Source organism: Seriola aureovittata, chromosome 7 (assembly GCF_021018895.1).
Source record: "Seriola aureovittata isolate HTS-2021-v1 ecotype China chromosome 7, ASM2101889v1, whole genome shotgun sequence".
NCBI lineage: Eukaryota > Metazoa > Chordata > Actinopteri > Carangiformes > Carangidae > Seriola > Seriola aureovittata.
The window spans coordinates 29,137,715-29,162,797 of NC_079370.1; the positions used below are offsets into that span (position 1 = coordinate 29,137,715).

At 39.6% G+C, this 25,083-nt stretch overlaps 1 protein-coding gene across 1 annotated transcript in view; it reads right to left on the reverse strand.

Annotated features, from left to right (window-relative positions):
- Positions 1 to 25,083, reverse strand: part of hace1 (HECT domain and ankyrin repeat containing E3 ubiquitin protein ligase 1) — a 69,995-nt gene that overhangs the window by 28,911 nt on the left and 16,001 nt on the right. The window contains exons 5-12 of the mRNA XM_056380890.1: positions 24,739 to 24,814; positions 24,464 to 24,595; positions 23,160 to 23,242; positions 22,954 to 23,050; positions 22,736 to 22,837; positions 21,746 to 21,852; positions 20,694 to 20,844; positions 6,165 to 6,469 (exon numbers count right to left, since the gene is read on the reverse strand). Of these exons, the coding sequence (XP_056236865.1) occupies positions 6,165 to 6,469; positions 20,694 to 20,844; positions 21,746 to 21,852; positions 22,736 to 22,837; positions 22,954 to 23,050; positions 23,160 to 23,242; positions 24,464 to 24,595; positions 24,739 to 24,814 (1,053 nt within the window). The remainder of the gene's footprint in view (positions 1 to 6,164; positions 6,470 to 20,693; positions 20,845 to 21,745; positions 21,853 to 22,735; positions 22,838 to 22,953; positions 23,051 to 23,159; positions 23,243 to 24,463; positions 24,596 to 24,738; positions 24,815 to 25,083) is intronic.

A 25,083-nucleotide genomic window follows, 5' to 3' on the forward strand; every position in this document is an offset into this window, starting at 1 on the left:
AATTTAGATGTTTAGATTCTTATCCATCATGCAATAGTGTGCTGCAGCGATGATGTATTTTTATAGGCCAGATGTTAGCATCACCCTGGTTCCCTCAATGAACAGCCAATGGGATTTTTATATTGGCTTTTTGGATTACCGTAGAAAATAAACTGATGAACAAAAGTATATGATACTGACACATTTTGTTCAGCAGGATAATCTTCACTAATGAACACCACTTTATGAGGCCTGAAGCCTTAATACAATCAGCAGATGTAAAAAGCTGTTAGGCTATAAACCAACTGCACCACGGTCACATTACTTCAATGTCATCACCACTAAACTTCAACTTTCCTGAGGTATTACATGTTGTAGAATAAACTGTGAAAAGGTCTTGAATTTGTGTTAACTGCAGACATTTTTTCAGGTATCTAACGAAAAAGTGAGAAAAAAAAATCAATCGGGTATTAGGAGTCATTCCTGCAGCACTCTACACTATAAAGAAGCATCTGTTCAGTTAGAAATTCATTCTGCACATGACAATGACCCCAAACATACAGCCAGACTCATAAAGAGCTATTTTCAGGAACGACAAGAAGTTCTGCAGCAGATGGTATGGCTCCCACAGAGCCCTGATCTCAACATCATGGAGTAAATCTGGGATTACATGTACAGAGAACACAGCCTAAAACCACAGAAGAACTGTGGCAAGTTCACCAAGATGCTTGGAACAACCTGCCAAGTACCTTGAAAAACCCTGCATAAATCTAAAATCTGTCATCATCTAAAAACAGTGAATAAGGGCCGGGCGGTCTGTAAACACCACAAGATGAAATGGTTGTAGTCTGTCATCCTGGAGAGGGCTGATCTTAGCTGATGAAGAAGATTTCAGTATAATAGCCTCGAAAGAGTTAAAGGTCACTTCCCATTTAGTCGTTAACCTGAAATCTGATTTATAGATTAAAGCCACACCCCCACCTTGCTTTGTGGCTTGAGCAGCATGTACATTAGTATAATCAGGTGGGGAAGTCTCAATAAGAGGAAAGATAACATTTGAGTAGTATGGCGGGGGAGGGAGACAGTCTCAATATTATAAATGTGGTTATAAGGCATATTGTCTATACTATGGGGATTTTTCTCCCTAGACTTAGATTCTAGACTAGTGGACTCCAAAGCCGCACATCCTGAAGGTCTTTGATAGTATGGCTGTAGGTGTTGATATTTATTTTGTTAAATTACATATTGCAATTTTATTGTTCACTGTTAAACATCTGGCTTCATGTTGCTTCCGAGTATCCTGATTTGTCCGACAGAGCTGTTAGACTAGATTTTCTGTGCTTGTGGCATTTAAAACTAAATGTAGAAATAAAATGAATGTGGAGCCAGATCTTCGATTGAGAACCATTGTCACCCACTGTCACCCATTGTGCCAGACAATAATCATTTGGTGGCCGCTATGCAACATCAGCCTTCTCCTTAGGTGAGTCAACATATTGTTGGCCTATTGTTGAACCGATCCACTGCAGCTCTATAGTTATCAATAAGTGAGAGTGCAATGTTTTAATTTTGTTTTGTTGCAATTGTTGCTTTACTTATTTAAATATTTTTCTTCTAGTTATGCTTACACGCTGAATTTACAATATAATCAAATTGAATTTGTGTCTGGCTTATCAATTTGATTAAAAAGTGTAATTTTTTCATAAATCAGCTGTGGATGTGTGTCGGGATGAAAGCCGCTGTATGAGCCAGCAGTGGATGTTGCATATAGTGCAAAAGCGCGCACACACATACTGTCTATTATATATTTGAAATAATTTATTTGTAAATTAGCCTATTGCAGGCAGCCCATTTTATGTAGTGCTGATGGACAGCTTCTCCTCAAGTGGGCAGGGGGTTTGAAAAGGTTGAGAACACCTGCCGTAAGGGAAAATCATGTGACCAGTAGCTCATTAATAATAATAATAATAATAATAATAAAATCATATTTAATTAATAATAATATTATTATTATTATTATATTATTATTATTATTATTATTATTATAAAAAATAATAAACATATAATAATAAAATTAGTCCAGTTCCTTTGGCTGAGGTGTTCTACAGCCTGATGGCAGTGGGGAAAAGGATCTCCTGAACCTCTCTGTTCTGCAGAGCAGTGAGATGAGATGTTTGCCGCAGCTGTAGCTGCTTCTCTGTCCTGCCAGAATGTTGTGGAGAGGGTGGTTGGTATTGTCCAAGATGGCCTCCATCTTACATTGCATGCGTCTCTCCACAACAGTCCTGAGTGAGTCCAGACTCCTGCAAAGCACAGACCCAGCCTTTTTTACCAGCTTGTCCAGTCTCTTTGTGTTAATGTCAGACATGCTGCTGCCCCAGCAGACTGCAGCATAAAAGAGTACACTGACCACCATTGACTGATAAAACATTTGCAGCATTTCACTGCAAACGTCAAAGGACCTGAGCCTCCTGAGGAGAAAAAGAACTGGCTCTACCCCTTCAGGTAGATGGCATCAGTATTCAGGGACCAGTTCCAGTTTACTGTCCAGGTGCACACCTAGGTATTTATAACTGTACACCACCTCAATGTCCTTTCCTCAAATGTTGACAGGCTGAAGGGTGGGCCTAGACCGCCAAAAGTCCATGATCATCTCCTTGGTCTTGGAGGTGTTCAGAAGGAGGCAGTTCTTGTCACTCCATTCCCTGGAGGCCATCGTCAGATCACAGTTCTCCTTTTCCTGTCCATTCCTGATACTCGCCACAATAGCTCTGATGTGTGTCTGTAGTCACTTATTTCAGCCGGTCTTCGTACTTTAGGTACCGGAACAAGACATGATGTTTTCCACAGGACCGATACCCTCCCTGTTTGTAGGCTTAAGTTAAAGATCCTCTGGAGAGACTCAGCCAGCTGGGTTGCACAGTCCTTTAACGGCCTCAGACACACACCATCCGGGCCTGCTTCTTTTCCAGGACGTAGCCTCTTGAGCTCCGCCCTCACCTCCTCAGCTGTAAAGGACAGTAGACTTGACCCCAGTGTGGAAGGAGTTGCAGCTGCAGTGTCAGGTTGTGGAGGAGATGTCAAGGAGAAACTTCAACTGAAGCAGTGGGAGAGAGAACAGGTGAGGCAGCTTCCTCTCTACTTTCTTTTTGTAGTCCTACTTCACCTGCTTTAATCTCCTCTTTAGCTCATGTTGCACACACCTGAGCTTCTCCCTGTCTCCATTCCTGAAGACCTCCTTTTTCTGCTTGAGGAGGGTCTTGATGTTACTGGTGATCCAGGGTTTGTTGTTTGGAAAGCAGTCCTTGCTGGTATCAGAGTGTCCATACAGAAGTTAATGTAGTCTGTGGTACATTCAACCATTCTGTCAAGGTCAGGATCTTTGCTGTTATCATTTTCCTGTGACTCCGACAGTACATTCCAATCTGTGCACTCAAAACAGTCTTTTAGACACTCTCTGACCTCCGGGGGCCAGTTCCTGAATGAGTGGGTTGTTGCAGCCTGCCTCAGTACACAGGGCTTTTAGGAAGGCTGAAGAAATCAGATTATGATCTGATCTGCCAAGTGGTGGTAGCAGTGTAGATCTCCTTGATGTTTGCATTCAACTGTCAGGTGAGAGTCACATGGTTATAATCCCCCGATACTGCAATGAATGCATCAGGGTGCTGGGTCCGTACTCTCACAACGGTCTCATGAATGATGTCACACGCGACAGGCTCTGCTCCTAGTTGAATGTAAACAACAATGATGATGTGAGAGAACTCCCCCATAGTACGGTCCAAGACTGACTGCCAACAGTTCAATATCCCGACAGCAGATCTTCTCCTTCACTGTGATGTGGCTGGGGTTGCACCATCTATTGTTCAAATGCAGAACCAGTCCTCCACCTTTATTCTTCCCTTGCTCTGGCATTTCTGATCGCTCGTACTGCAGTGAAGCCGGGTAAATCCACACAACGGTCAGGAGTGTTGTTGTTTAACCAGGTCTCGCTGGTTGTTCACAAGTTCCTCCAGTTCAACATATTTCTTAGTAGGGCTGAACAATTTGGGAATGTAATGTAACAGCTTTTTTTTTTTTTTTTCAATATTGTGATTGCGATGTAATATACTATTATTTTTTTAAGTTCCTTATCTTTTGTATTATTCAACAAACACAAGCAATAAATCATTCTATATTATGACTAACAAAATATTAGATAGATTAAACATAAACTGTTCTTTCTTATAAGCTAGGCCTATATCTTATGATGAAATAAGATGATGCATGAAGGCAGCTTGAAGGCAGTGAGCTTTGAGGTCAAAGTCTTCATTAATGAAATGCACCGTAAGACTCTGATAGGGCTCCGCTGTACGGCTTGACCAGAAAAAGCCACTGTTTTCAACTCCGCTGGGAATCTCAATTTGCATTTTTTATCAAGCTCCGGTATGGCAACATTTATCAAAGCTGTAAACCCAGGCTTGGTCACCGCACTGAGAGGCATCATATCTTTCCCTATGAACTCTTTTATTACCTGAGTAACTTCCCTGTGCTGTTTTGAATTACGTTCATATGGAGTTATGCGTTTAAACATTTCGGTCAGTGATCCTTGTCGGGTGTTAATTGGCTTACTTGACACATTGATGGTCGGTATTTTAGCAATGCAACTATCATACATGGTTTTGTGGTGTTTTTTTAAGTGCTGATACAGGTTAGTAGTGTTGCCCCGTGAGGTAGCAACGGTAGTAAGGCAGGTTCTGTACAATACCTGACACTGTGCAGAATCTTCTTTTTTTAAAGCCAAAATAGTTTCACACAATCGGCGTACTGCTCCTCTTTGACAATAAAGTTTCCGCAGTGCCAGGTTCTGTCGTGTCTGAGGCCATTATACAACAGGTCAGGTGTAGCTTGCCAAGTTGTTGCTCCCTGTTTTAGCTGGCTGTTCTACTCCCACTTGCATGTCATGTCACGAGTGTAATTGCAGCCTTTGCTCCCATGAGGACTGATGCAAGGAAAGGCTTATATCTCTATTTCCTAGCCTTTAGCTTAGCCCTGGCTTTGCATCCGCGTTACGGCTTCTTCAGCTCATATAACCCACATTTGTAATATTTTCCCATGGGGGATCATTAAAGTTAATCTTATATTTGTAATAATATTTTTTTCTTTAAAAAATCTTGCTGGTTGCTGTATTATTTTTGTTTCAAATGGAAGCAGTAAATAACACATTAAAATCTGTAAAGAATGCTCATGTGATTTAATACATCAGTAGTCAAATATAAAGAAATTAATAATATTCATCAAACCATGATTATTGCTCTGACTTTGATCGTACCATCAAAATATATAATCGTTGCATCCCTAATATGAATGTGAAAGATTACATGATTACTGCATCAATGAATCACACTTCACTGGTTGTCTATGGGAAGCAGTAACAGCTGTAGCTAAAGTAGTAGAGGTAGTAGTTGTGGTAGTAGTCGCAACTGTAGTGGCAGTAGCAATCAGTGTGCCAATTGTATTAGATGGCCACATGAAATCATTATCTATAAAGACATTTGCAAATAAGGTATTTATATGTCCTTTTTACTGCTCACAAGTATACATGAAGCTCAGCAGAACAGAGATGAACTTGGTTTCTACAGAGGATACAGAGCTTCTCTTGATGCAGGCTTCACATTAGTAACAGCAGTGTAGAAGTGGCAGTAGCAGCAAAAGTAGATGTGGTAGTAATTCTATTGTCACCATAAGAGCAGTAGGAGTAGTGGTAGTAGCACCATCAAAACCAGTGGTGGCTGTGATAAAACTGATAGTACCAGCAGTAGAGCAGCAGTAGTAGTCATGAGTGTGTTAGCAGTAGCACAGTGGTTGTAGGGACAGTAGTACTAATCTCAGTTGTGAAGCAGCAGCAATGGCTCTAACAGTACCACCTGTTGTAGTTATAGTTGTAGATGTGGTTATAGCAGTTGCAGTATGTCAGAAGTAGTACAGTAGTGGTAATACTAGTGTCAGCAGTAGTACATGTTTGTAGTGGTGGGTCTGATACTAGCAGTAGTGAGCCCCCAGAAATTAAAATTGTGATTTTGGGTACAGTATGGGCTGCCAGAGGTCTGTTTTGACCAAAGCTGAAACTTCATGCTGTCTATGTTAAATGATGCTTCTTTAGACATGAGAAAGATATGACAGCTGACAGATGGAAGCAGAGCACAAACCCTTGTGGCATCTGACAGGAGCAGCACATATAGAAGGCCTGGATCACAGCACTGAGCCGATTGGCTGTCATGGAGATGACGTCTTCCCCGTCGGCGCACACTTCCGTGTCCATGACGATCTGAGGGTCCAGCAAGGAGGGAAGCTTTGGTGTGGAGCCAGAATGGTCAACCTCCCGTTGTTTGAGAAGCAGAGAGGCTATCTCGCTGCTGGAGGAGGAGGAAGAGGGGTTCTTCCTGTTCCTGTCCAGCTCTGTGGAGATAAGCACGAGCCACTCATCCAGAGAGTGCCATAGTAACTCCAATGGCTGCAGAGAGAAAGACAGGAGGTGAAAGGTACATAAAATCAAAGAGAAAATATAGGCATCCATGAAAACTGTCTGTCTGTCATTATTTTACTTATTGATGGAATTATAGTGAAAACTAGAAAATTCCTGGAAAAATTTTTGAATGTGCCTGCTGCTTGGTGTGTGTACACCTCTCGGTCACTGCAGGTGTCCCTCAAAAAGATTTTTGAAGCTGTCACGACTGGCCAAAATAAACTCACACTGATGGTTTCAAACCCAAATTTGTCCCCACAACCATAGCAAGACATGTATACACACGCACATGCCCTAAGGGAAGTTGATCTTCAATAAAGCTAAACCACTATATATCCCCATATCGAGGATAGCTTCTAATATCAAACTTTTATGACCTTCCTTTTTGAGACTCTTATTTTGAAAGTGTCTGTGCTTCTGTGTTTGGCAGTATAAATAGCATAAGGTTTTGTAAAACAGCCATTAATTCCCTCTTACCATGTTGAATCGTTTATTTTTAAGGTTATCCAAATTAAAATGTTTCTGAATAAACGTATTACTGCCTTACATTTGAAAATTTGGAGGGAGGGGTAAAACATGTTATACCATGATAATAATAATATATGATAAAACAATAAAATTAAAGAACATCTTTAGGTTACCAGATATATCAGTTCCCAGGTGAGAACAGCAATGAAATCAACCAATTAATTGGTAATGAGTCTAATTAGCCAATAAGAGTCAGCTTTATCAATTTTTCCCCAGATACTGTGTTAGTAGTGTGTGTGTGTGTGTGTGTGTGTGTGTGTGTTGTCTGCTACAGTTACAACAACACCACACCGAGTGAGCGACAGAGAGGGAGAGAGAGAGAAGCTAGTGCTAACTGCAAAGGTCTGAGTAGTATGTAAACAACTGCTGAGTTAGTGAAAGTAGCTAAAAGAAGCAGAGAGCTCTGGGTGCTGGAGCAGAACTAGTGTAAGTTTAAATGTACAGCAGGTAGTTAGACTCTGTGATGAAGAAAACAGCAACATTAACTGTGTTCAGACAGAGCAGCAATAAACTCTACCAGTAACAGAAACTGACAGGAGAAGGGACACCACACTGACGTCAGCATGTCAGAACGTGATAGTATTAATGGCAAGACGTAGAAGTAGAAGTAAATCACTATGTAAAAATGTGCTCAAAGATAAAAGAACAAAGTAAGTCAGTTAAAATGTTTCTGAGTAAAGGTGTTACCGCGTTACATTTTAAAAATGGGGAAGGAGGGGTAAAACATGTTATAGGATGGTAAAAATAATATTTATATTATTATTTATTTATATTAAAACTATAAAATTGAAGAACATCTTTAGCTTACCAGATATATCAGTTCCCAGGTGAAAACAACAATGAAACCAAGCAATTAACTGCAGTTAGGCACTTTGGAGCCTGAGCATACACCTGATAATTACTAATATACTCAGTTGGCAATTTATTATTAAAATAGTTTTAGACAGTTCAGCTTTCAGCTTTGTCAATTTCTGCCCGGATACTGTGTTAGTAGCACCTGCTGAGACCTGCTGTTTGCTATCAGCTTTTGAATTTGTATTGCAGTCTATGGGAGAGCTACTATGATGGTTGGACAGTTCCTTTAGCTCAAAGTAAATTCAATATGTCTGCTGCTGTATTCAAATGATGCACTTGCAACAAGTGGCAGCAAGTCAGCAAAGCTCGTAGTTTTTGCAATATATTTGTTTATATTGGTATATTTTTTGCCGATGTTTTTTATTCTACGTCTGTGTTGGAACTATTTGTGCCTGGACCTGTGTATATTCTCATTTGTCCAGGTCATAGTATCCTAAAGGAGTTTTAAATCGAAAAAACAACTGGACTTTATTATTTGTCTGGGAAGACGTTTCACCTCTCATCCAAGAGGCTTCATCAGTTCGTGTACGCATCTGACCAGGCTGGGACTGGTCCTCCTTGAGGTACTACAACGTCGCTGTTTCACCCGATGATGGAGAAAATAATGCACACAAAGGAAGAACTCCTGGCTTTAAAGTTTGTTTTTTTAAACATCTGTGTTTATTAGTTTTTTTCACATTATAGTTTTAACAATACACACAACAAACAAGACAGGTGCAATACAGAACAGTTACAGTAAGGCTCATCCTAAGTACACTGAAAAGACAGGGCAATACAATGAGTTATATAACCAACTCCAAAATGAATATTATCTGGAGGTGTAATATCTTTATACTAGTGGTTCACTTTTATAAGGACAGAAAAGCACATTAAATACAAACTTAAAATAATACTGTTGATTGATGTTCAAGGCGAGCAGGCCTCTAATACTTTTTTCCCCTTCTAAGAATGTCATAAAAGATCTCCACATCGTACCAAAAATAGAATATTTACCCTTCATCTTAAATGTGAGTTAGACAGTAAGCATAAGAGAGTCTGACAGTCCTGCAAGCCAGCCTTATAAGCTTCGTTTGTTAATGGATTTCCACAATCTGGCTATTGTATGTTTTGCTTGTAACAAGCCATATATGCTCATTTTCTTGTTTGCCTTGCTCAATTTACAGTCTACAGGAAAAATACCAAGAATAGACAGTTTAGGGCACCTTGATAGCCTTATACCTGTGGCATGTAAAAGCATATTCAGCACCTCAATCCAGAACGCCTGTGGACAGTCCAATAGGCAATGATATAATGGGTCCTTTCTTCCACATTTGTAACGTGTTTGGAAGATTAGGATTGATTTTATTTAACGGGGTTGGTGTTATTTAAATTCTCACTTATATTGAAGTAATTTAAAATGGGTATTCATTGATTGTGTTTGAGATTTCAAGCATGTCTTCTGCCAGACCTCGACTGAGATATCAGTGTTTAAGTCCTGACACCATACCAGTCTTTTATTATCTGAGGAGACCCGTGAGCCATCCATGATTGCTTTATAAAGACTTGTAATCAGGCCGCTCTTAGAGTGTTGTTTTACTGCTATTTCTTCCATGGAGGTGAGAGTAGGTAAATATAAATAGTTTTGTGCCTTAGATATGTAGTTTCTTATTTGTATGTACTTTCGTCTCAAATCTTCAAATGACATGAGAATATTGTTATCAAATAAATCTGCAATTTTGTGTAGGCCTTTGTCAGACAAATTTTTGAAGCCCATGTCTTGATTACCAGGTGTAAAATCACTGTTACCCCAGATTGGTGTAAATTGGGATATTACAGGTGTTGCATTTCTATATTTATGTTCCTCATACCACACCCAAATTGTATTTGTTGTTCGTTATTCGTTGACCTCTTTAATTCTTTTAATTTAGCTGAAAACAAATATAAATTGAGTGGGAGAGGGAATGTCAGATTTCTCTCATTGCTCACCCAGGACAGTGGTGTTTCTTGTGAGAACCAGCAAGAGGCAGTAGCGAGTTGGGCTGCCCAATAATACCATTGAAGGTTTGGGAGTTTCCGGCCTCCTCTATCATAAGGGAGATAAAGCAAGAATAAACGAAAGTCTAGTCCGCCTATTGTTCCAAATGAATTTACAAAACATGATTTTCATTTCTGAAAAGAAATGAGTGGGAGGACCCAGAGGAATGGAGTGAAAGAGGTAAAGAAATTTTGGAAGAACATTTATTTTAAGAATATTGATACGTCCTATCATAGAAATTGGCAACAGTGACCATCTATTAATTGATGCTTTCTTCAAATATGTCTAGTAGTGGGGATAGTAACTTGTTCTTAAAAAAAATGTATATACTGTTGTATTGTTTTTATTTTTATATTTCATTTTTATTGTTGCTTCTTCTTAATGTGTTTTTAATCTCAATTTGTGTAACTCTGTACGGTGTCCTTGAGTGCCAAGAAAGGCGCCTTTAAATAAAATGTATTATTATTATTATTATTATTACTGTATATCGATAGGTAGTCCATCTGGGCCCCAGGGCCATTGCCCCTTTTCATCCTGCCAATTGCATCCGATATGTCCGCTGTTGTAATTGGGGAATCTAGTTAAGCTTTGGCTTCCTCACTAAGTGAAGGTAGCTTTAGTTGATTAAAAATTTTTTGAAGAGTTTCACGAGTCATTCAATATTCTGATGAGTATAGCTGTGTGTAATATGACTCAAAAAGTGTGTAATTTTTTGGGTACTTGAAATTTTGTCTCTATTTGCAGACATAATCTCTGTGATTGCTTGCTCAATTTGTTGTGTTTTTACACGCCATGCCAGTAATTTCCCTGCCTTCTCTCCATGATCGTAATAGGTCTGTTTCAGTCTAATTAAGCCTGCTAGGGCTTTACTGGTGGATAGCTTATATATTTTGCTCTTAGAATTGTTAGTTTTTGTTGTCTCTCTCTATTATTGTCAACACTTATTCCCAGTTCAAGCTCCTTTATGTCCCTTTCCAGCTCTAAAATCTGCAAATATTTTCTATTTGATTTATTTCGTGTGTAGCCCATCATCTGACCCCAAATATAGGCTTTGAAAGCCTCCCATCTTATTGAGGCGGATGTTTCAGTTGAGTTCAACTGAAAATAGTTATATAGTTAATATTTTAACCAACATAATCAGTTTTTTTTTTTTTATATATGAAAAGTCTGTTCATTACTTGTTTTAATTTAATTAATTTCCTAAGGCCTCTAACATTCCAAGAGATTATCTCAAGATTCCTACTCATTCACTAGACAATGTCATTATGGTAAAGCCCTGTTGATAGAATTTTGCCTTTCCTGTGAAAAAATGCACCTTACAACTCAAAGAACAGAGCAATATAAAAATCATAACAACCAAAACACATCAAACCCCCCCCCCCCCCCGTGAGTGAATTTACACAGATTACCCCCTCCCCACTATAACTGGGTTATACTCACTGATCCTTTTAAAGGAGCAAGAAAAAAGCATCCTACTTTAAATATACCGGTCAGTTGCTCCGACCCTGGTGACAATAAATTAGATCACCCAACTCAGTATCAAAGCAGAAAATGCATGTAAATAGCAAAAACAGAAACACCTGTGACCATGATGAAAAGCATTTAAATGAAAAGGCACTGTCCTTAATTGCTGCTCATTAAAGAAGAATATAGACGTGTGCGCTGTGACGGTTGGCAGGCAATTGACTACCTGTCTTTCTTTTGGCAAACACGCTGAATAAATACCTCAACCTCCTCTGGTGTGTGGTACAGGTGTCGGCTGCCCTGGTGGGAAGTCCTTATCTTGGCTGGAAAGATAAGTCCAAAGTCAATGTGTAAGTCCGGGAGTCGCCGCTTCATGCAGCTGTATTGTCTTTGTTGTTTCTGTAACTCTGCAGACAGGTCCGGAAAAGACATAACCTGGTGGTCCCAGTACATCACTTTACCTCTCATCACCCGAACTTTGTCTTGATAAGTGAAGAACTTCATGATGAGAGTCCTGGGGGGACCGTTAGGAACTTGCTGGCCGGGTAATCGGTAGGCACGTTCAATAAACACGGGGTTCGGGAATGTGTCTGGTCCAAAGGTTTCAGGTAACCATGTTTGGAGGAATATGACCGCCTCTCTGTCCTCGGCTTTCTCAGGCAAACCGATTAACCGTAGGTTTGATCTCCGATGTCTGTTTTCGAGGTCATCCAGCTTCAGTGTGAGCTCTTGGACTTTCTTTCAAAGGAATATTTCCTTATTAGTGAGCAAAGAGATGTCGTCTTCAGCTTTGCTAATGCGCGTCTCTACTCGTTAGCCTCTCGGAAAAAACACCAATTGCTTCCTTTATCTCTGATTAGACAAAAGAACTTCACGTAGCTGAGTGGAAAAGTCTGTTTTCAGTGAAGCCCGGAGGCCAGTGAGTGTCTAAAAAACAGTTTTGAGTGCGCAGATTGGAATGTACTGTCGGAGTCATAGGAAACTGATAACAGCAAGGACCCTTACCTTGATAGAATGGTTGAATGTACCACAGACTACTTTAAGTTCTGTATGGACACTGTAATACCAGCAAGGACTGTACTCACCAGTAACATCAAGACCCTCCTCAACCAGAAAAAGGAGGCCTTCAGGGATGGAGACAGGGAGAAGCTCAGATGTGTGCAACATGAGCTGAAGAGGAGATTAAAGCAGGCGAAGGAGGACTACAAAAAGAAAGTAGAGAGGAAGGTCTCCTGTCCTTTACAACTGAGGAGGTAAAGGCGGAGCTCAAGAGGCTATGTCCTGGAAAGGCAACAGGCCCCCGAAGGCAACAGGCCCGGTCTACAAACAGAGAGGTTCAAGTACTGTGGAAAATGTCATTTTTTGTTCCTTTCCCTAAAATAGGGCGACCGGCTGAGATAAATGACTACAGACCGTTGGGAATCACATCACACATCATGAAGACCCTAGAGCGGCCGCTTCTCCACCTTCTGAAGCCACAGGTTGAACATGCACTTGACCCCCTACAGTTTGCCTTCAAAGAACATATCGGAGTGGATGATGCCATCCTTTACATGCTCCACTGGGCCCATTCTTACTTGGATGAGCCAGGTAGTTACATGAGGATTGTATTCTTTGATTTCTCAAGTGCATTTAACACCATCCAACCCCCCATCCTTAAAGACAAGCTGGAAAGGATGGGGGTGGATCCCTGCTTCGAGTCCTGGATTGTGGATTACCTGACAAGATGACCAAAGTATGTCAGGCTGGGTAACTGTGTCTCAGGGACAGTGATGAGCAGCACTGGGGCTCCACAGTGGACTGTGGGGCTCCGTTCATGTTCACCCTGTATACGGCCGACTTTAAATACAACTCTGAGTCTTGCCAGAAATACACTGATGACACAGCTATTGTGGCAAGTATCAGGAATGGGCAGGAAGAGGAATACAGGGATATGACGATGGTCTTCAGTGAATTGAGCGGCAAGAATGGCCTCCTTCTGAACACCTCCAAGACCAAGGAGATGGTCATTGACTTTTGGAGGTCTAGGCCAACCCTTCAGCCTGCTCAGGACGTTTGCAGTGAAATGCTGCACATGTTAGTGGTGGTCAGTATACTCTTTTCTGCTGCAGTCTGCCGGGGCAGCATGTCACATATGAACATGTGCATATGAACAATGTCCTGGTGAGTCTGGACCCACCAGGACTGTTGTGGAGAGATGCATGAAATGTAAAATGGAGACCATCTTGGACAATACCAACTATCCTATCCACATTCTGGCGGAGAAGCAGCTACAGGTGCAGCAAACATCTCATCTCACTGTGCTGCAGAACAGAGAGGTTCAGGAGATCCTTTGTTCCCACTGCCATCAGGCTTTACAACACCTAAGCCAAAAGAAGTGGACTAAACTAATTAGTGCCACGGGTGCTCAGCTCCGAGGCACTCCTCTACAGCTAGAATAGCTGAGGCATCTATTAATCTTCTGTTTCGGGTTCTCCAAGCTCCGCTAGCTTTACATTAGCCGCATGTTAGGTCTTAAATTACATTTAGTTAGGTCTTAAATATGTAAGTCCATTTACTGCTTCCTTCGTTGCTTTTTTTTTTGTTTTGTTAAAAGAGTGAATGAAGTTGTGACGGTCTCCGCTGAGACAGAGGAGAGGAGAAGCTACTAGCCCTCTCTCGCTGTCACTTCTAGTCGCGTTGCTCTCCTCCCCAGTAATGTTAAATTTAGCACAGAAAAAAACATAATAGTGGTAATTTAAATAGCGGTTCATGGGATTTATTAACCCTCAGGGGTCCCTCTGTCCTTTTTTGGACATTTTCTTCACTTTTCTTTTTTGATTTGCTGATCATTTTGGCTGTGTTACAGCTGAAGGTATGGATTTCTGCCAGAAAGTGTCTTTTTTGACATATTTTTCAAATCTAATGTCAGTTACTGTTACAGGTCTATTATACACTGGTAACACATTTTGTACCCTCTGGGGTTCCTTGCGTCCAAAAAAGGACACACAAAGAAAATGCTATAAAATTATCATATATCAATATTTTTTTCTGCTTTTTTTGCATAAATCTCTTAAACCACTTCAGTTCTGCTCAAACTTACCAAATGATTATTAGTTTTCAGGATTTTAACCCTTTAAATGCCAGTTTGAAGACATGTTGCCTCTTGTTTTATTAAAAAAAACAACACAGAATATGAGATATTTCCCACATAATACATGGTGGAGGGATGTGATATTGTTTTATATCAGAGTCTTTTATATCAAGACATTTCTCAAAACCAGAATATGATCAGGGTGACTTCTGAACACTGAAAATAAATCATGTACTCATCCCGGCAGTAGCCACCGTGGCACTCAAAATTTCCCTGGAATTTTCTAGTTATTATTATTATTATCATTATTATTGTTATTATCAACAATGAGCTAATGGACACATGAATTTCCCCTAGAGGATAAATAAAGAATCTATCTATCTATCTATCTATCTATCTACTGTTGTACTGTCCAGTCTGAACTGTAATCTCTCTCTCTGCGAGCACTAACTTGTTAACAGCTTTCTCCCTGTGTGTGTGTGTGTGCGTGTGTGTGTCTGTGTGTGTCTGTGTGTGTCTGACTTAGATCTGGGTGTGATTTGGGCTCGGTGAGCCTCTCAAACTCTTATCAGAACCATGAGCGGACCATGGCCGGCACAAGACCTTTGTGCACTGCATATCTGGCTTTGCTGTTTCTAGAGCCAAAAATGTGGTCAAAGTAGCGAGTTACAGAAAAATTTCACTTATGCATTTCTCGGGAAATCACCTCCTGAATTTGTATTGCAGTCGATGAGAGAGGTGGCAGGTTCTCCCATCATTCTGAATCTCATGTTCAAATTCTGTAAGTCTCTGTGCTAAGGTAGACGATACTGAAGAGGAATAAGACAAATAAGTATACAGAATAATAATATATGCCTTCAATGCTATTGCACTGCAGACACATAATAAAAGGAATGTTAATTTTTTGACCTGACAACAACATAAAGTGGTGGGATAATAATAACTTTTATATATTACCCTATATTTATTACTTTGGTGATAAAACTATGTGAACGGAGCAGAGGAGACAGAAGCCGCTGTCCTGGTGACAAACAGGTGACAAGGAGGTGACGTCCTAACTGACTTCAACAATAAAAGCACAGTGATTTACAGGTATGTGAGTTAACTCTTAAGTTATGTCTGTGTTTGTGGTCTTCTTGTGTGCATGACATTATAACATTTGCGTTTCATTTTCCTGCCCAAAATCATAGCTAATCGTTAGCTAGCTACAGCAGATAGCCGGTGCTACTTAAATGATTTGGTTGACAGGCAAACTGCAAGCTAATTGTTGTAGCTGACACACAGCTGTATGCTTAGATTACTTGTTTACTGTCAGTTCTTCTGCATGTCAGAGGGTATTCACCAATGTAAGGCTGTGTACAATGTCTACATTTACTGTAGGAGTTAGCCTGGTCATTAACATCACAGCTGTAACGGCTGCACTGACTTTTTATTTATCAAGCTCTTATGTGGTCTTTATGTTAACAAATGTGTATGTTACCAGCATCGTGTGTTACCAGCATCGTGTGTGACGATGCAAACTGTACAGAACAAAGAAATGTTTGGACTAATTTAATAAATGTCTGTGTTTCTGTTTGGTAAAGTGTGGGTCCTGCAAAGCTAAACTCAACCATGTTAAAGGCCGTCATCGACAACAGGGATTACTGAGGCTACCTACTGTATGACTGCACCTGAATAATGTAATGATACCCATTATGATAGTGGAATGAGCAGAAGAACCAGGCTTGAGATGCATGGCTCATGACCTGGTTGACATATGCCAGTTACTGTAGACATTACACTCCACCTCCACCAGTCCCTCTAGGTCAGCTATATTGCTTTTTAAATTATGCTGAACAGTGCAAGCTGTTCAGGTGATGTCTTTCGTGTATGTTACATTGATATATGACAAAAGATTAGAGAAGCTAGATTATAAACTTTTCTATGCACACAGCAATGTCACTGCAGCACATATCATGGGACATTTAAGAAGCAAAACTAAAAACTGCAGTTATAAAAATGATTGAGGAAACTCTCAAGGGGACATCGAATTAAACCTTTAGCTTATGAATTGTAATTTTTTCAATAGCTCTTACGGAGCTCAGGAGGATGGCTGCCAAACTATTTTACTGTATGAACCTCGACTGTGTGTGTGTAACAGCGGACCTGCAAGGAGCAAAGAACATTAGATCCTGACTGATCATGTCACCATGTCTGAAGATTAAAATAGTCGATATATATATATATATATATATATATATATATATATATTCATAATATATGACTGTGCTGATCCGCCAAATTATATCATGTGTCTCTGTCATAGGATTTCTTTCAGGATGACGTATTTAAAAAGCAATTCAACATGAGCTAACAGAATGGGGGATGAGCTGGTGCCAAAAAAGGATTCAAGTCAGAAGTGTAGCAGTGGCTATGCACATTCAGATACTTATCAAAGCACAGTTATCTGTAAAATTTGTCGGTAAATGTTGGTGCTTGCGGAAGTAATATGACAAAAAGCTTTCAAAGGAATAAGCCAGGAGTGTTTCACTCAGGCTGTTCAAAGTTGTGGACAACATGGATTTAAGATACTGATGCACACTTTAGATGCATGGTACAATCCGTAAAGTCATAAATATACACCACCATTCCCCATATTTACAGCAAATGCCAAAAAAGGATTGCTGCTCAAATAAGTGAATTTTTTGTGTAGGGCTGGGGCGACGCTTCGGTGCAATCAACGTAATCGATTACTTAAATATGACGATTTACGTAACGTGCATCACAAGGAGGAAGTAAATGGCTGCGCCTAGTCAGAGCATGGACTCCACAAAAGAGCAAGCTGTAGCCAAATTGCCCACAATCATCTAAAATGTGGGAGTATTTAAGCAGAGACCGAACAACATGGTGCTCTGCAAGATCTGCAAATAAGAAATGGCTTATTACGACTGCATTACCGCCATGCTTGAGCACTTGAAGCACAAGCATCTTGGGGTGGGATTTATTTTTCTGTTGGATTGCTAAATGTAGTTTGCACTACAGTCCTTTTATTTGAACAAGCTCTTGTATTAATTTTATTTTGGAGACTTTATATCAGACTGTAAAACACAGATTACCAGTCAAGACTGGGCTAGATTTTGTTGGGGAAAAATGCCCTAAAGTGCATATTTTGTTCGTCATATTTGTTTGTTTTAGGGCGAAAATATGGTGCAACTTGCAACTCAACAACTGCACTCACCTGCTGTGATTTGGTCACCTATGGCTAGACTGCATCTAGCCACAGATGAGTAAAGCAAAATAGCCTTATGCTATATGAAAAAAAATACTAAAATAGGAATATACATATACTGTATGATCAAGAACAAATTTTTTCTGCCTTAAGACCACTTTTGTTATTTTAAGTAAAAAAAAAAAAAAAAAAAAATTTAGTTACGTAACTAAATATTTATTAACTTACTCTAAAGAGACAACAGTTCTGCTCTGTCCAAGCAACCAGTGCATCAAAAAGAGTGTTCTGCACAGGTGGCGATATTTTCAGATTCTACAGAGCTAGTCTGAAAGTCCATAAAGTGGATCAATTGATTTTTCTTGCCAAAGAAATCTGCAATTGTGTCAGACCAGAATGTCATTATTACTTCTCCTTTAAATAGGTACAAAATGCACTTTTTCATATCTTTTAAATATACTGTAAATATGTGTCCCCAGTGTGTTTACAGACACTCAAACTTTGAGAAAAGACCATCCTCTATGTTTTTATCGAGCACCATCATTCAATAAAAGTGTGCACAAACATGCCAATTAGATGTTGCTCCCTTCTTGACGTCAAGAGCCTAATAAATTCACAGTATAAGTGCAGCTATACTCTCGGTTATAGTTGCTCTCTCGCATCAAAAACCAGCAGAAACAAGGATAGTCTATAACAAAGATGTCTCATTACAAGCAGCACTAATCGTATGAAATTTCATTCACTTCCTGGTCGGCACGATTGTGATTGCTTGCCCATAACAAAACATAATAACAAGCTGAGCAGAATGGCAGCTTGGTTCGCAGCCCCCCTGTAAAGTTCTTATTTTAAGGTGAAACTGATTCATTCAGTATTTTAACCAGTTTTAATCACCTTGTTTTTTTTGTTTTGGAGATGAAGATGGACTTCATTCATATAGCGCTTTTCTAGTCATAATGACCACTCAAAGCGATTTACACTACGATTCACATTCAACAATTCACACAGCACTTGCTATATACACAGCGCATCTCTATCACACACACTCATACACCAATGATACATCAGGGGCAATTTGGGGTTCAGTATCCAGAGAACCAGAGGAGGTAGGATTGAACCACTGACCTTCTGATTACTCCTAAACGATAGACACAGAAGGAATCCTGACCAGTAGAAGTTGAGTGCAATGATGGCAATGGTGGTGAAGACAACTCCCATGATCCCACATTACTTTGTTGTTTGTTATCATTTTGATTGCGAGACCCCTGGTAGGGTTGGTTGATCTGGCAAAAACATCATATGACAATCTTTTTCGGTAGAATCAAATCCACAATCTTAATCACGATCTGCATTCTGTTTCCACTCTGATTGGATTGTCATTCATTGAAGTCCTGACCGGAAGTTGTGATTAATATCTTTCTGCCAGTTTAATGCTTTTTTTCAGATGTTTGTTTGCTCTTCGTTATTCTTCAACCACAATGCGGTTACAAATTGTGTAACAACCAATCACACTTTTTGTTTAGTTCATATGGAGTATCCGTTTGGAAAAGCTGTTATTTATTTATGAGGTGATGCATGTAAGTGTTTTGAAAGTATAGATGCTGCTGACCAGCTGACCCCCCCACGCCGGGCCTCAGGTTGTCTCTCATTCCATGGGCGGACTGTAACTGGAAAGACTGACCAGTGTCTTGGACTGCAGCTAAAAACTGCCACATGTATGAACACTGGCCGGATGTCATCAAACACACTACGAGTCTCAGGCGTGGTGACTACATTACTGGTGAAGCTTTTTTGTTGTGTCAGAGGTTTCATTTGATTGACCTGGTCTTAAGTCACTGTCCATGATTTTGTCAGTTTTCCATGTTTGATAGTGAGTAGGCTACTGAACTGGTGTAATTTAGCACAATCCCAGGGCAGGCTAATCATGAGCTTGATCCACATTTACTTTCAAACATCACAATCGTTTTTGACATAAATCATAAAACATAAACTGTAAACTGGCGAAGCTACATTAATAGGCAGTGTCACAAAATGGTCCGGTTACCTTGCTGTAATTCAACAACACTGCATAACAGCCAATTTAGAAAATAATGTTTGAATTTACATATGAGTGGATTTAATATTGTTAATGTATTTCTGGTAGGCTTTGTGGTCACTTGCACACAATTTGAGAAACAAATATAAAATATTTTAAGAAATTTACTCGTGGACCACAAGGGGTCACTCGCAGACCACCAGGTCTGGCAGCAGTAGTTATGTAGTGTGTGTTTTACAGAGCCAGTTGATTGACAGCTTTTTGATACGAGTTATCCAGGATGGTTAGCGTTAATCTCTGTGAAGGAAAATACCCCGAAGTGAGCCATTTGAACACTCTTGTGATAGAGGCACCTAATCTCTACAAATGCAAATAGCACTGACAAACCTAGATAAGTTATCTCTTATACTATGTGGTGAGATGCAGATAGCCTGCAACAACAGAATAACAATGCACATGCCACATTGTGAATATTGTTTATTTTCAAGTATTATGGATTCAGAAGTTAAGTTAAGTTAATAATATATTTTAAGATTAAACTTTACAGATTACAAATCCAAGAGCAAGGTTTATAAACCATGCGCATGGAGATGTAAACTGAGAGTACAGATTTTCACATTGATTTTTTTTCTCCGTTGACCCCGGGGATCTGTGCAATGGTAATTTTATACAACTTTTTTTGTATTCATGAATAGCACACTGAGACTGTTTTCCCATTGATCTAGTAACTTATTATTTGTAGTATTAAATTAATACAAAACTTAATTTGCCTGTTTCACGTATATAACTGCATATAACCATGATTACAACACGCGAGCAGCTGCTTTTAATGAAGCACTGCTTGTGAAATATACTCTCACCTTTGCCATTCTAACCATCTGGTCCCTGGACATAGTATAATTGCAGTTGCAACCTTTTGTGAAGATCTAACAGTTTACTCTCAGTTTTCCTAATTTCTGTTTGGTTTCTAAGACTATAAAAGAGATTTTCCAGTTTTTCTAGGACACATGGGAACCCTGTGTGCATAGACCTCCTACTAACCTTAAAGACCTGGCTGCGAGGCGTCTTGTTCCCATTGTAGCCCATGTCGTTGCCATTGTTCGGTGTTGAAGGCCCAAGGCGGAAAACATGACAGAAAATACGAACAATTCTCAGCAGACTCTTCATTTGAGCTTCATAACTGCTGGACAGGCTGAGAAGGGACAGAGGGAAAAAGAGGGACTGTTAGCAGTACTCAACAATCCATTTGCAATAACAACAAAAAATTTAACATACTAACACAGATAGCTGCAATGTAGGGAGACATGATATTGAAATGTTTTCCTTTTGTGACTTTGAGCCAGGCTCTTTCCTGCTGCCAGTCTTTATGCTAAGCAAGGCTAGCCACATCCAGACTCTGGTGTGCTCATGTACCTGAGAAAAGAGACATCAGACTGATATCAATCTATATTAACCCTAACCCTAACCCATCAGAAAGAAAGTGAATAATCTGATTATCCAAATTGTTAGATGATTTCTACCTATAAAACTATGAATAAGTACAATTAAAACTAGAGTGAAGTCAGTTTTCAAAAGCTTTAATAAAAGAGCATAAATTGGATGAATATATTGTGGCTGTCATTCTCAGTAATGCCAAAACATTCAGAATTACTGGAAAGTGATCCAATACAGACCATCTTTATACATCACTGAGAAGAATGTCTAAGAGACCTGAGACTTGATGTTGTTAAGATGATGAATTGACAGAACACTTATCATTTTTCAATTTTTTATTTTTTCCTTTAACTCTCCCTCTCTGGATGTATATAGTTGTATTGCTTTTTGTATTGTTTTTCCTAGAAGATGAAAAGAAATGGACTATGAGTCAATCTTAATGTATATTTTTCTTTCTTTTCTCATGGTTTGTATATCCATTTTATTACCTACGGATGATATAACAATGCTTTTTGAAATGAAAGGGAAAAAGAAAAAACCTAGAATGGACGTTGTATTTACAGAAATGAATGAAAAAGTTAGATCAATATACATGCAACATAAAACACATTTGAAAAAGGAAGCAAGTCAAATATTGTAGTAAATAGGTACAATTACACCTGAGAAGCTTGTGCCCATTGGTGGTAGCCACTTCAGCAAGACTGGTCAAGATCCTCTGGTAATGACTGTCACTCTGCTGAGAGACATGCTCCAAAACCTGCCTGAGCTTAACACACACACACACAGCCTCATCAATGAATGTAGAGAACTAGAATTACCGCCTCACGGTTGTATGCCTTTGCCACCTAAACTAGTTTCAGGTTAAATCCCTGTTTATCCTGAATCACATAAAATATTAACCATTTGTATGAAATTTCGCTGTTTGAAGTCTTGAGTAATGGCTAAAAGGTCACTGAAGTCATTGTGACCTTGACCTTGGAAAACCAAAATCTAATCAACTCATCCTTGGCTTTAAGTTGACATGTGTGCAAAATTTGAAGGGATTTCTTTAAAGAGTTATGGAGAAATTGCATTCGCAAGGCCAAAACTGTTTTGTGAGGTAACTGTAACTTTGACCTTTGACCCCCAAAATCTAATCAGTTAATCCTTGAGTCCAAGTGGACATTTCTACCAAATTTGAAGAAGTTCAGTGAAGGCGTTACTAAGTTATTGCTTTAACGAGAATGAGACATACAGACAGACTGATGGACGGACAACTTGAAATCATAATGCCTCTGGCCCTGGCTGTTGCCGGCGTGGAGGCATTAAAACAAAAGAGTCCCAGCTGAAGCTCACTTTTGTACCATTTGCAACCGTGCTCGGATATTGTGTTCACAAGGCCAAAACTGTGTATTGTGAGGTCACCAGGCCCTTGACCTTTGACCTTTGACCCCCAAAATCTAATCAGTTCATACTTGAATCCACGTAAATGTTTGTGCCAAAACTGAAGAAGTTCTGTCAAGGTGTTACTGAGATATCGTGTCCACGAGAATGGGACAGACCAACGGACAGAGCGATGGACGAACGGATGGACGAACAGACAGACGGACAACCCTAAAACAATATGCCTCTGGCTATCACCAGTGTGGTGGCATAAAATCTGGTTATACCATGTTTTCCTTAATCTCATCATTCTGTGTCATCTGGATCAGGGTCTGGAACAGTCGGCTGTGGTGCTGGATGAGAATTTCACAGGTCTCTCCATATCCACCCTAAAAACACACAGCAGGAACAGGAACCACAGGAGCTCAGTATAAACTAAACAACAAAACACAAAAAGGAAAAGGAGTTAAATGCATGAAAGGTCAAAAGGTGATGAAATCCTCACCTGCACACAGAGATCCAGAGGAGTGATTCCATTCTTGTCAGCAAGGTATTTGGCACCTCGAGAGAGCAGGATCTGTGCCGTGTCTCTTTGGCCATGGCTACAGAAGAAAGACAAGTTTCAGTAAAACTGAACAGAACTGTAGCAATGAAGTGCCAAATACTGGCAATTAATCACCAACATTACAATGACATCACTGATGACAACACCTGCAAGCAAAGTAAAGAGGCGTGGCTCCAGAGACGTTTGGCCGGTTGATGTCAGCTCCGCTGTCCAGAAGACACAACACCGTCTGAGCGGACACAACACATCACATGCTGGGAAATATTTCACTGACACACAGAATAACAAGGAAAAAACTGGTGTCAACAATCAACAATTCGAATTAGGTTTTTAAGATTTACCAAAATTATCTTGGTGTCTCCTTTCTACATTCAGGATAAAAGGTTATAAAACAAAGAAAATCTCTCTCAAAGGATAATTATTACAAACTGGGTCTTATTTTTGTGGTTTGGGTAATCTTTTTTATCAGTTATGATTAATACTGAGCTCACCAAAGTAAATGTTGAGATTTCAGAATTACTAGACTAAAAGAGCTAAAACTACAAAAATAATAAAATAAATAAAAAATATCATTATTCTTAAAATCAGATGTGTTCTGTGACACTGAGGAAAAAGTTTTGGAAACAGCAAAACTTATAGTTCACAATGGGAATTTTTAGTGTTTTGTTGTAGATTTGCATTCCCACATATTACATTTGCATTATATTGCATCCACCTTTAAAAAAGGGAATTCTGAATTCCCTCTTTTTCACATAAAGCCAAGCTCTGACAATAGCTACATCCACTAGCTGTGAGCACAGCAAAACACTCATCAAAAGAATGGGAGTCATTCATTCTTTTGATGAGTGGCTGTTGTTGCATATATGTGCAAATGTTTCACCATAAAAGCCCTATTAAGATATGGGGGGGTTTCTGTCCATAAAAACACTGGAAGGCTTTTAGGGTTAGGGTTATTTGAAACAATTACAGTTAGTGCTGGGTTTGTATTAGCCTCATAATGCAATAACTTTATCAGGGCAAACGGGAGCAGATTAAAACAAGGCTTGCCTTGTTTAAAGTGACTGCAAACTTCAGCAGGGTAAATGGGAGCAGATCAAAACGAGGCTTCTTACCAAAATATGAACGAGCAGGTACAGTGAAATGAAAGGGATGTGGTTGCATTGTGGAGAAGTCGTTCCTGAAAACACAATCTTTCATATCTGATAGAGGTATAAAGTTTAAATCCTGTCTTACAACCCTGTCTAGCCCAATTTTACTTTTTTCTATCCAGCCAGTCACAATCACAGCTACAGCCATAGCCGAGTCGTGTTTTGTCTCCACAGCCAGTCATAACCAGCCAACTTTAAGGCTACCCAGTGGCTATGGTTGAAGTCAAGGCTCTGCTAAAAAATACACAATACACAATATTTCTAATATATTATATATACTGTGTACTTTCTAGTTGGCTCACAGTTTTGTGTCCATTCTGACAGGCTACATGTAGAGCGGTTTGTCCCATGGCATCCTCCACATCCACATTGGAAACATGCTGGACCAGATCATGGAGGAGCTCCGTCCGCCCGTTCACTGCCAGCCAGTGGATCTGCAGCACAGGTTCAAATGGACAGTCACTATATTGACTACAGGAGTTGATTAACCACCAGTCACCTCGGTAATGCTGCAATAATGAGTACAATGATTTTGAGACATTCAGTACAACATGAACCAGGATTAGAGTCCACTCACAGCAGTCAGTCCCTCATTGTTGCAGATGTTGACATCAGCATTATATTCCAATAGTTTGCCCATACACTTCTTCTGTCTGAGGAAACAGTAAAGGAAAGTGTTTAGTACCAGTATCATCACAGACCATGAATCAAGAAGATGTTCGACTCACATTTTGTCAGTCAAGTCACTGAACTTTTTTTTCACATCATTGTACATTAATTCATTAATTCATTTACTGACTCGGTAACAAATAGTATCTTAATGTTCACACTTGTAATCAGATGTGATGTGAGTGTAAACTATATAACACTGTTAGCGTTACGTTACTCACACTTTTAATGTAATCTTATTAGACAAGTAACA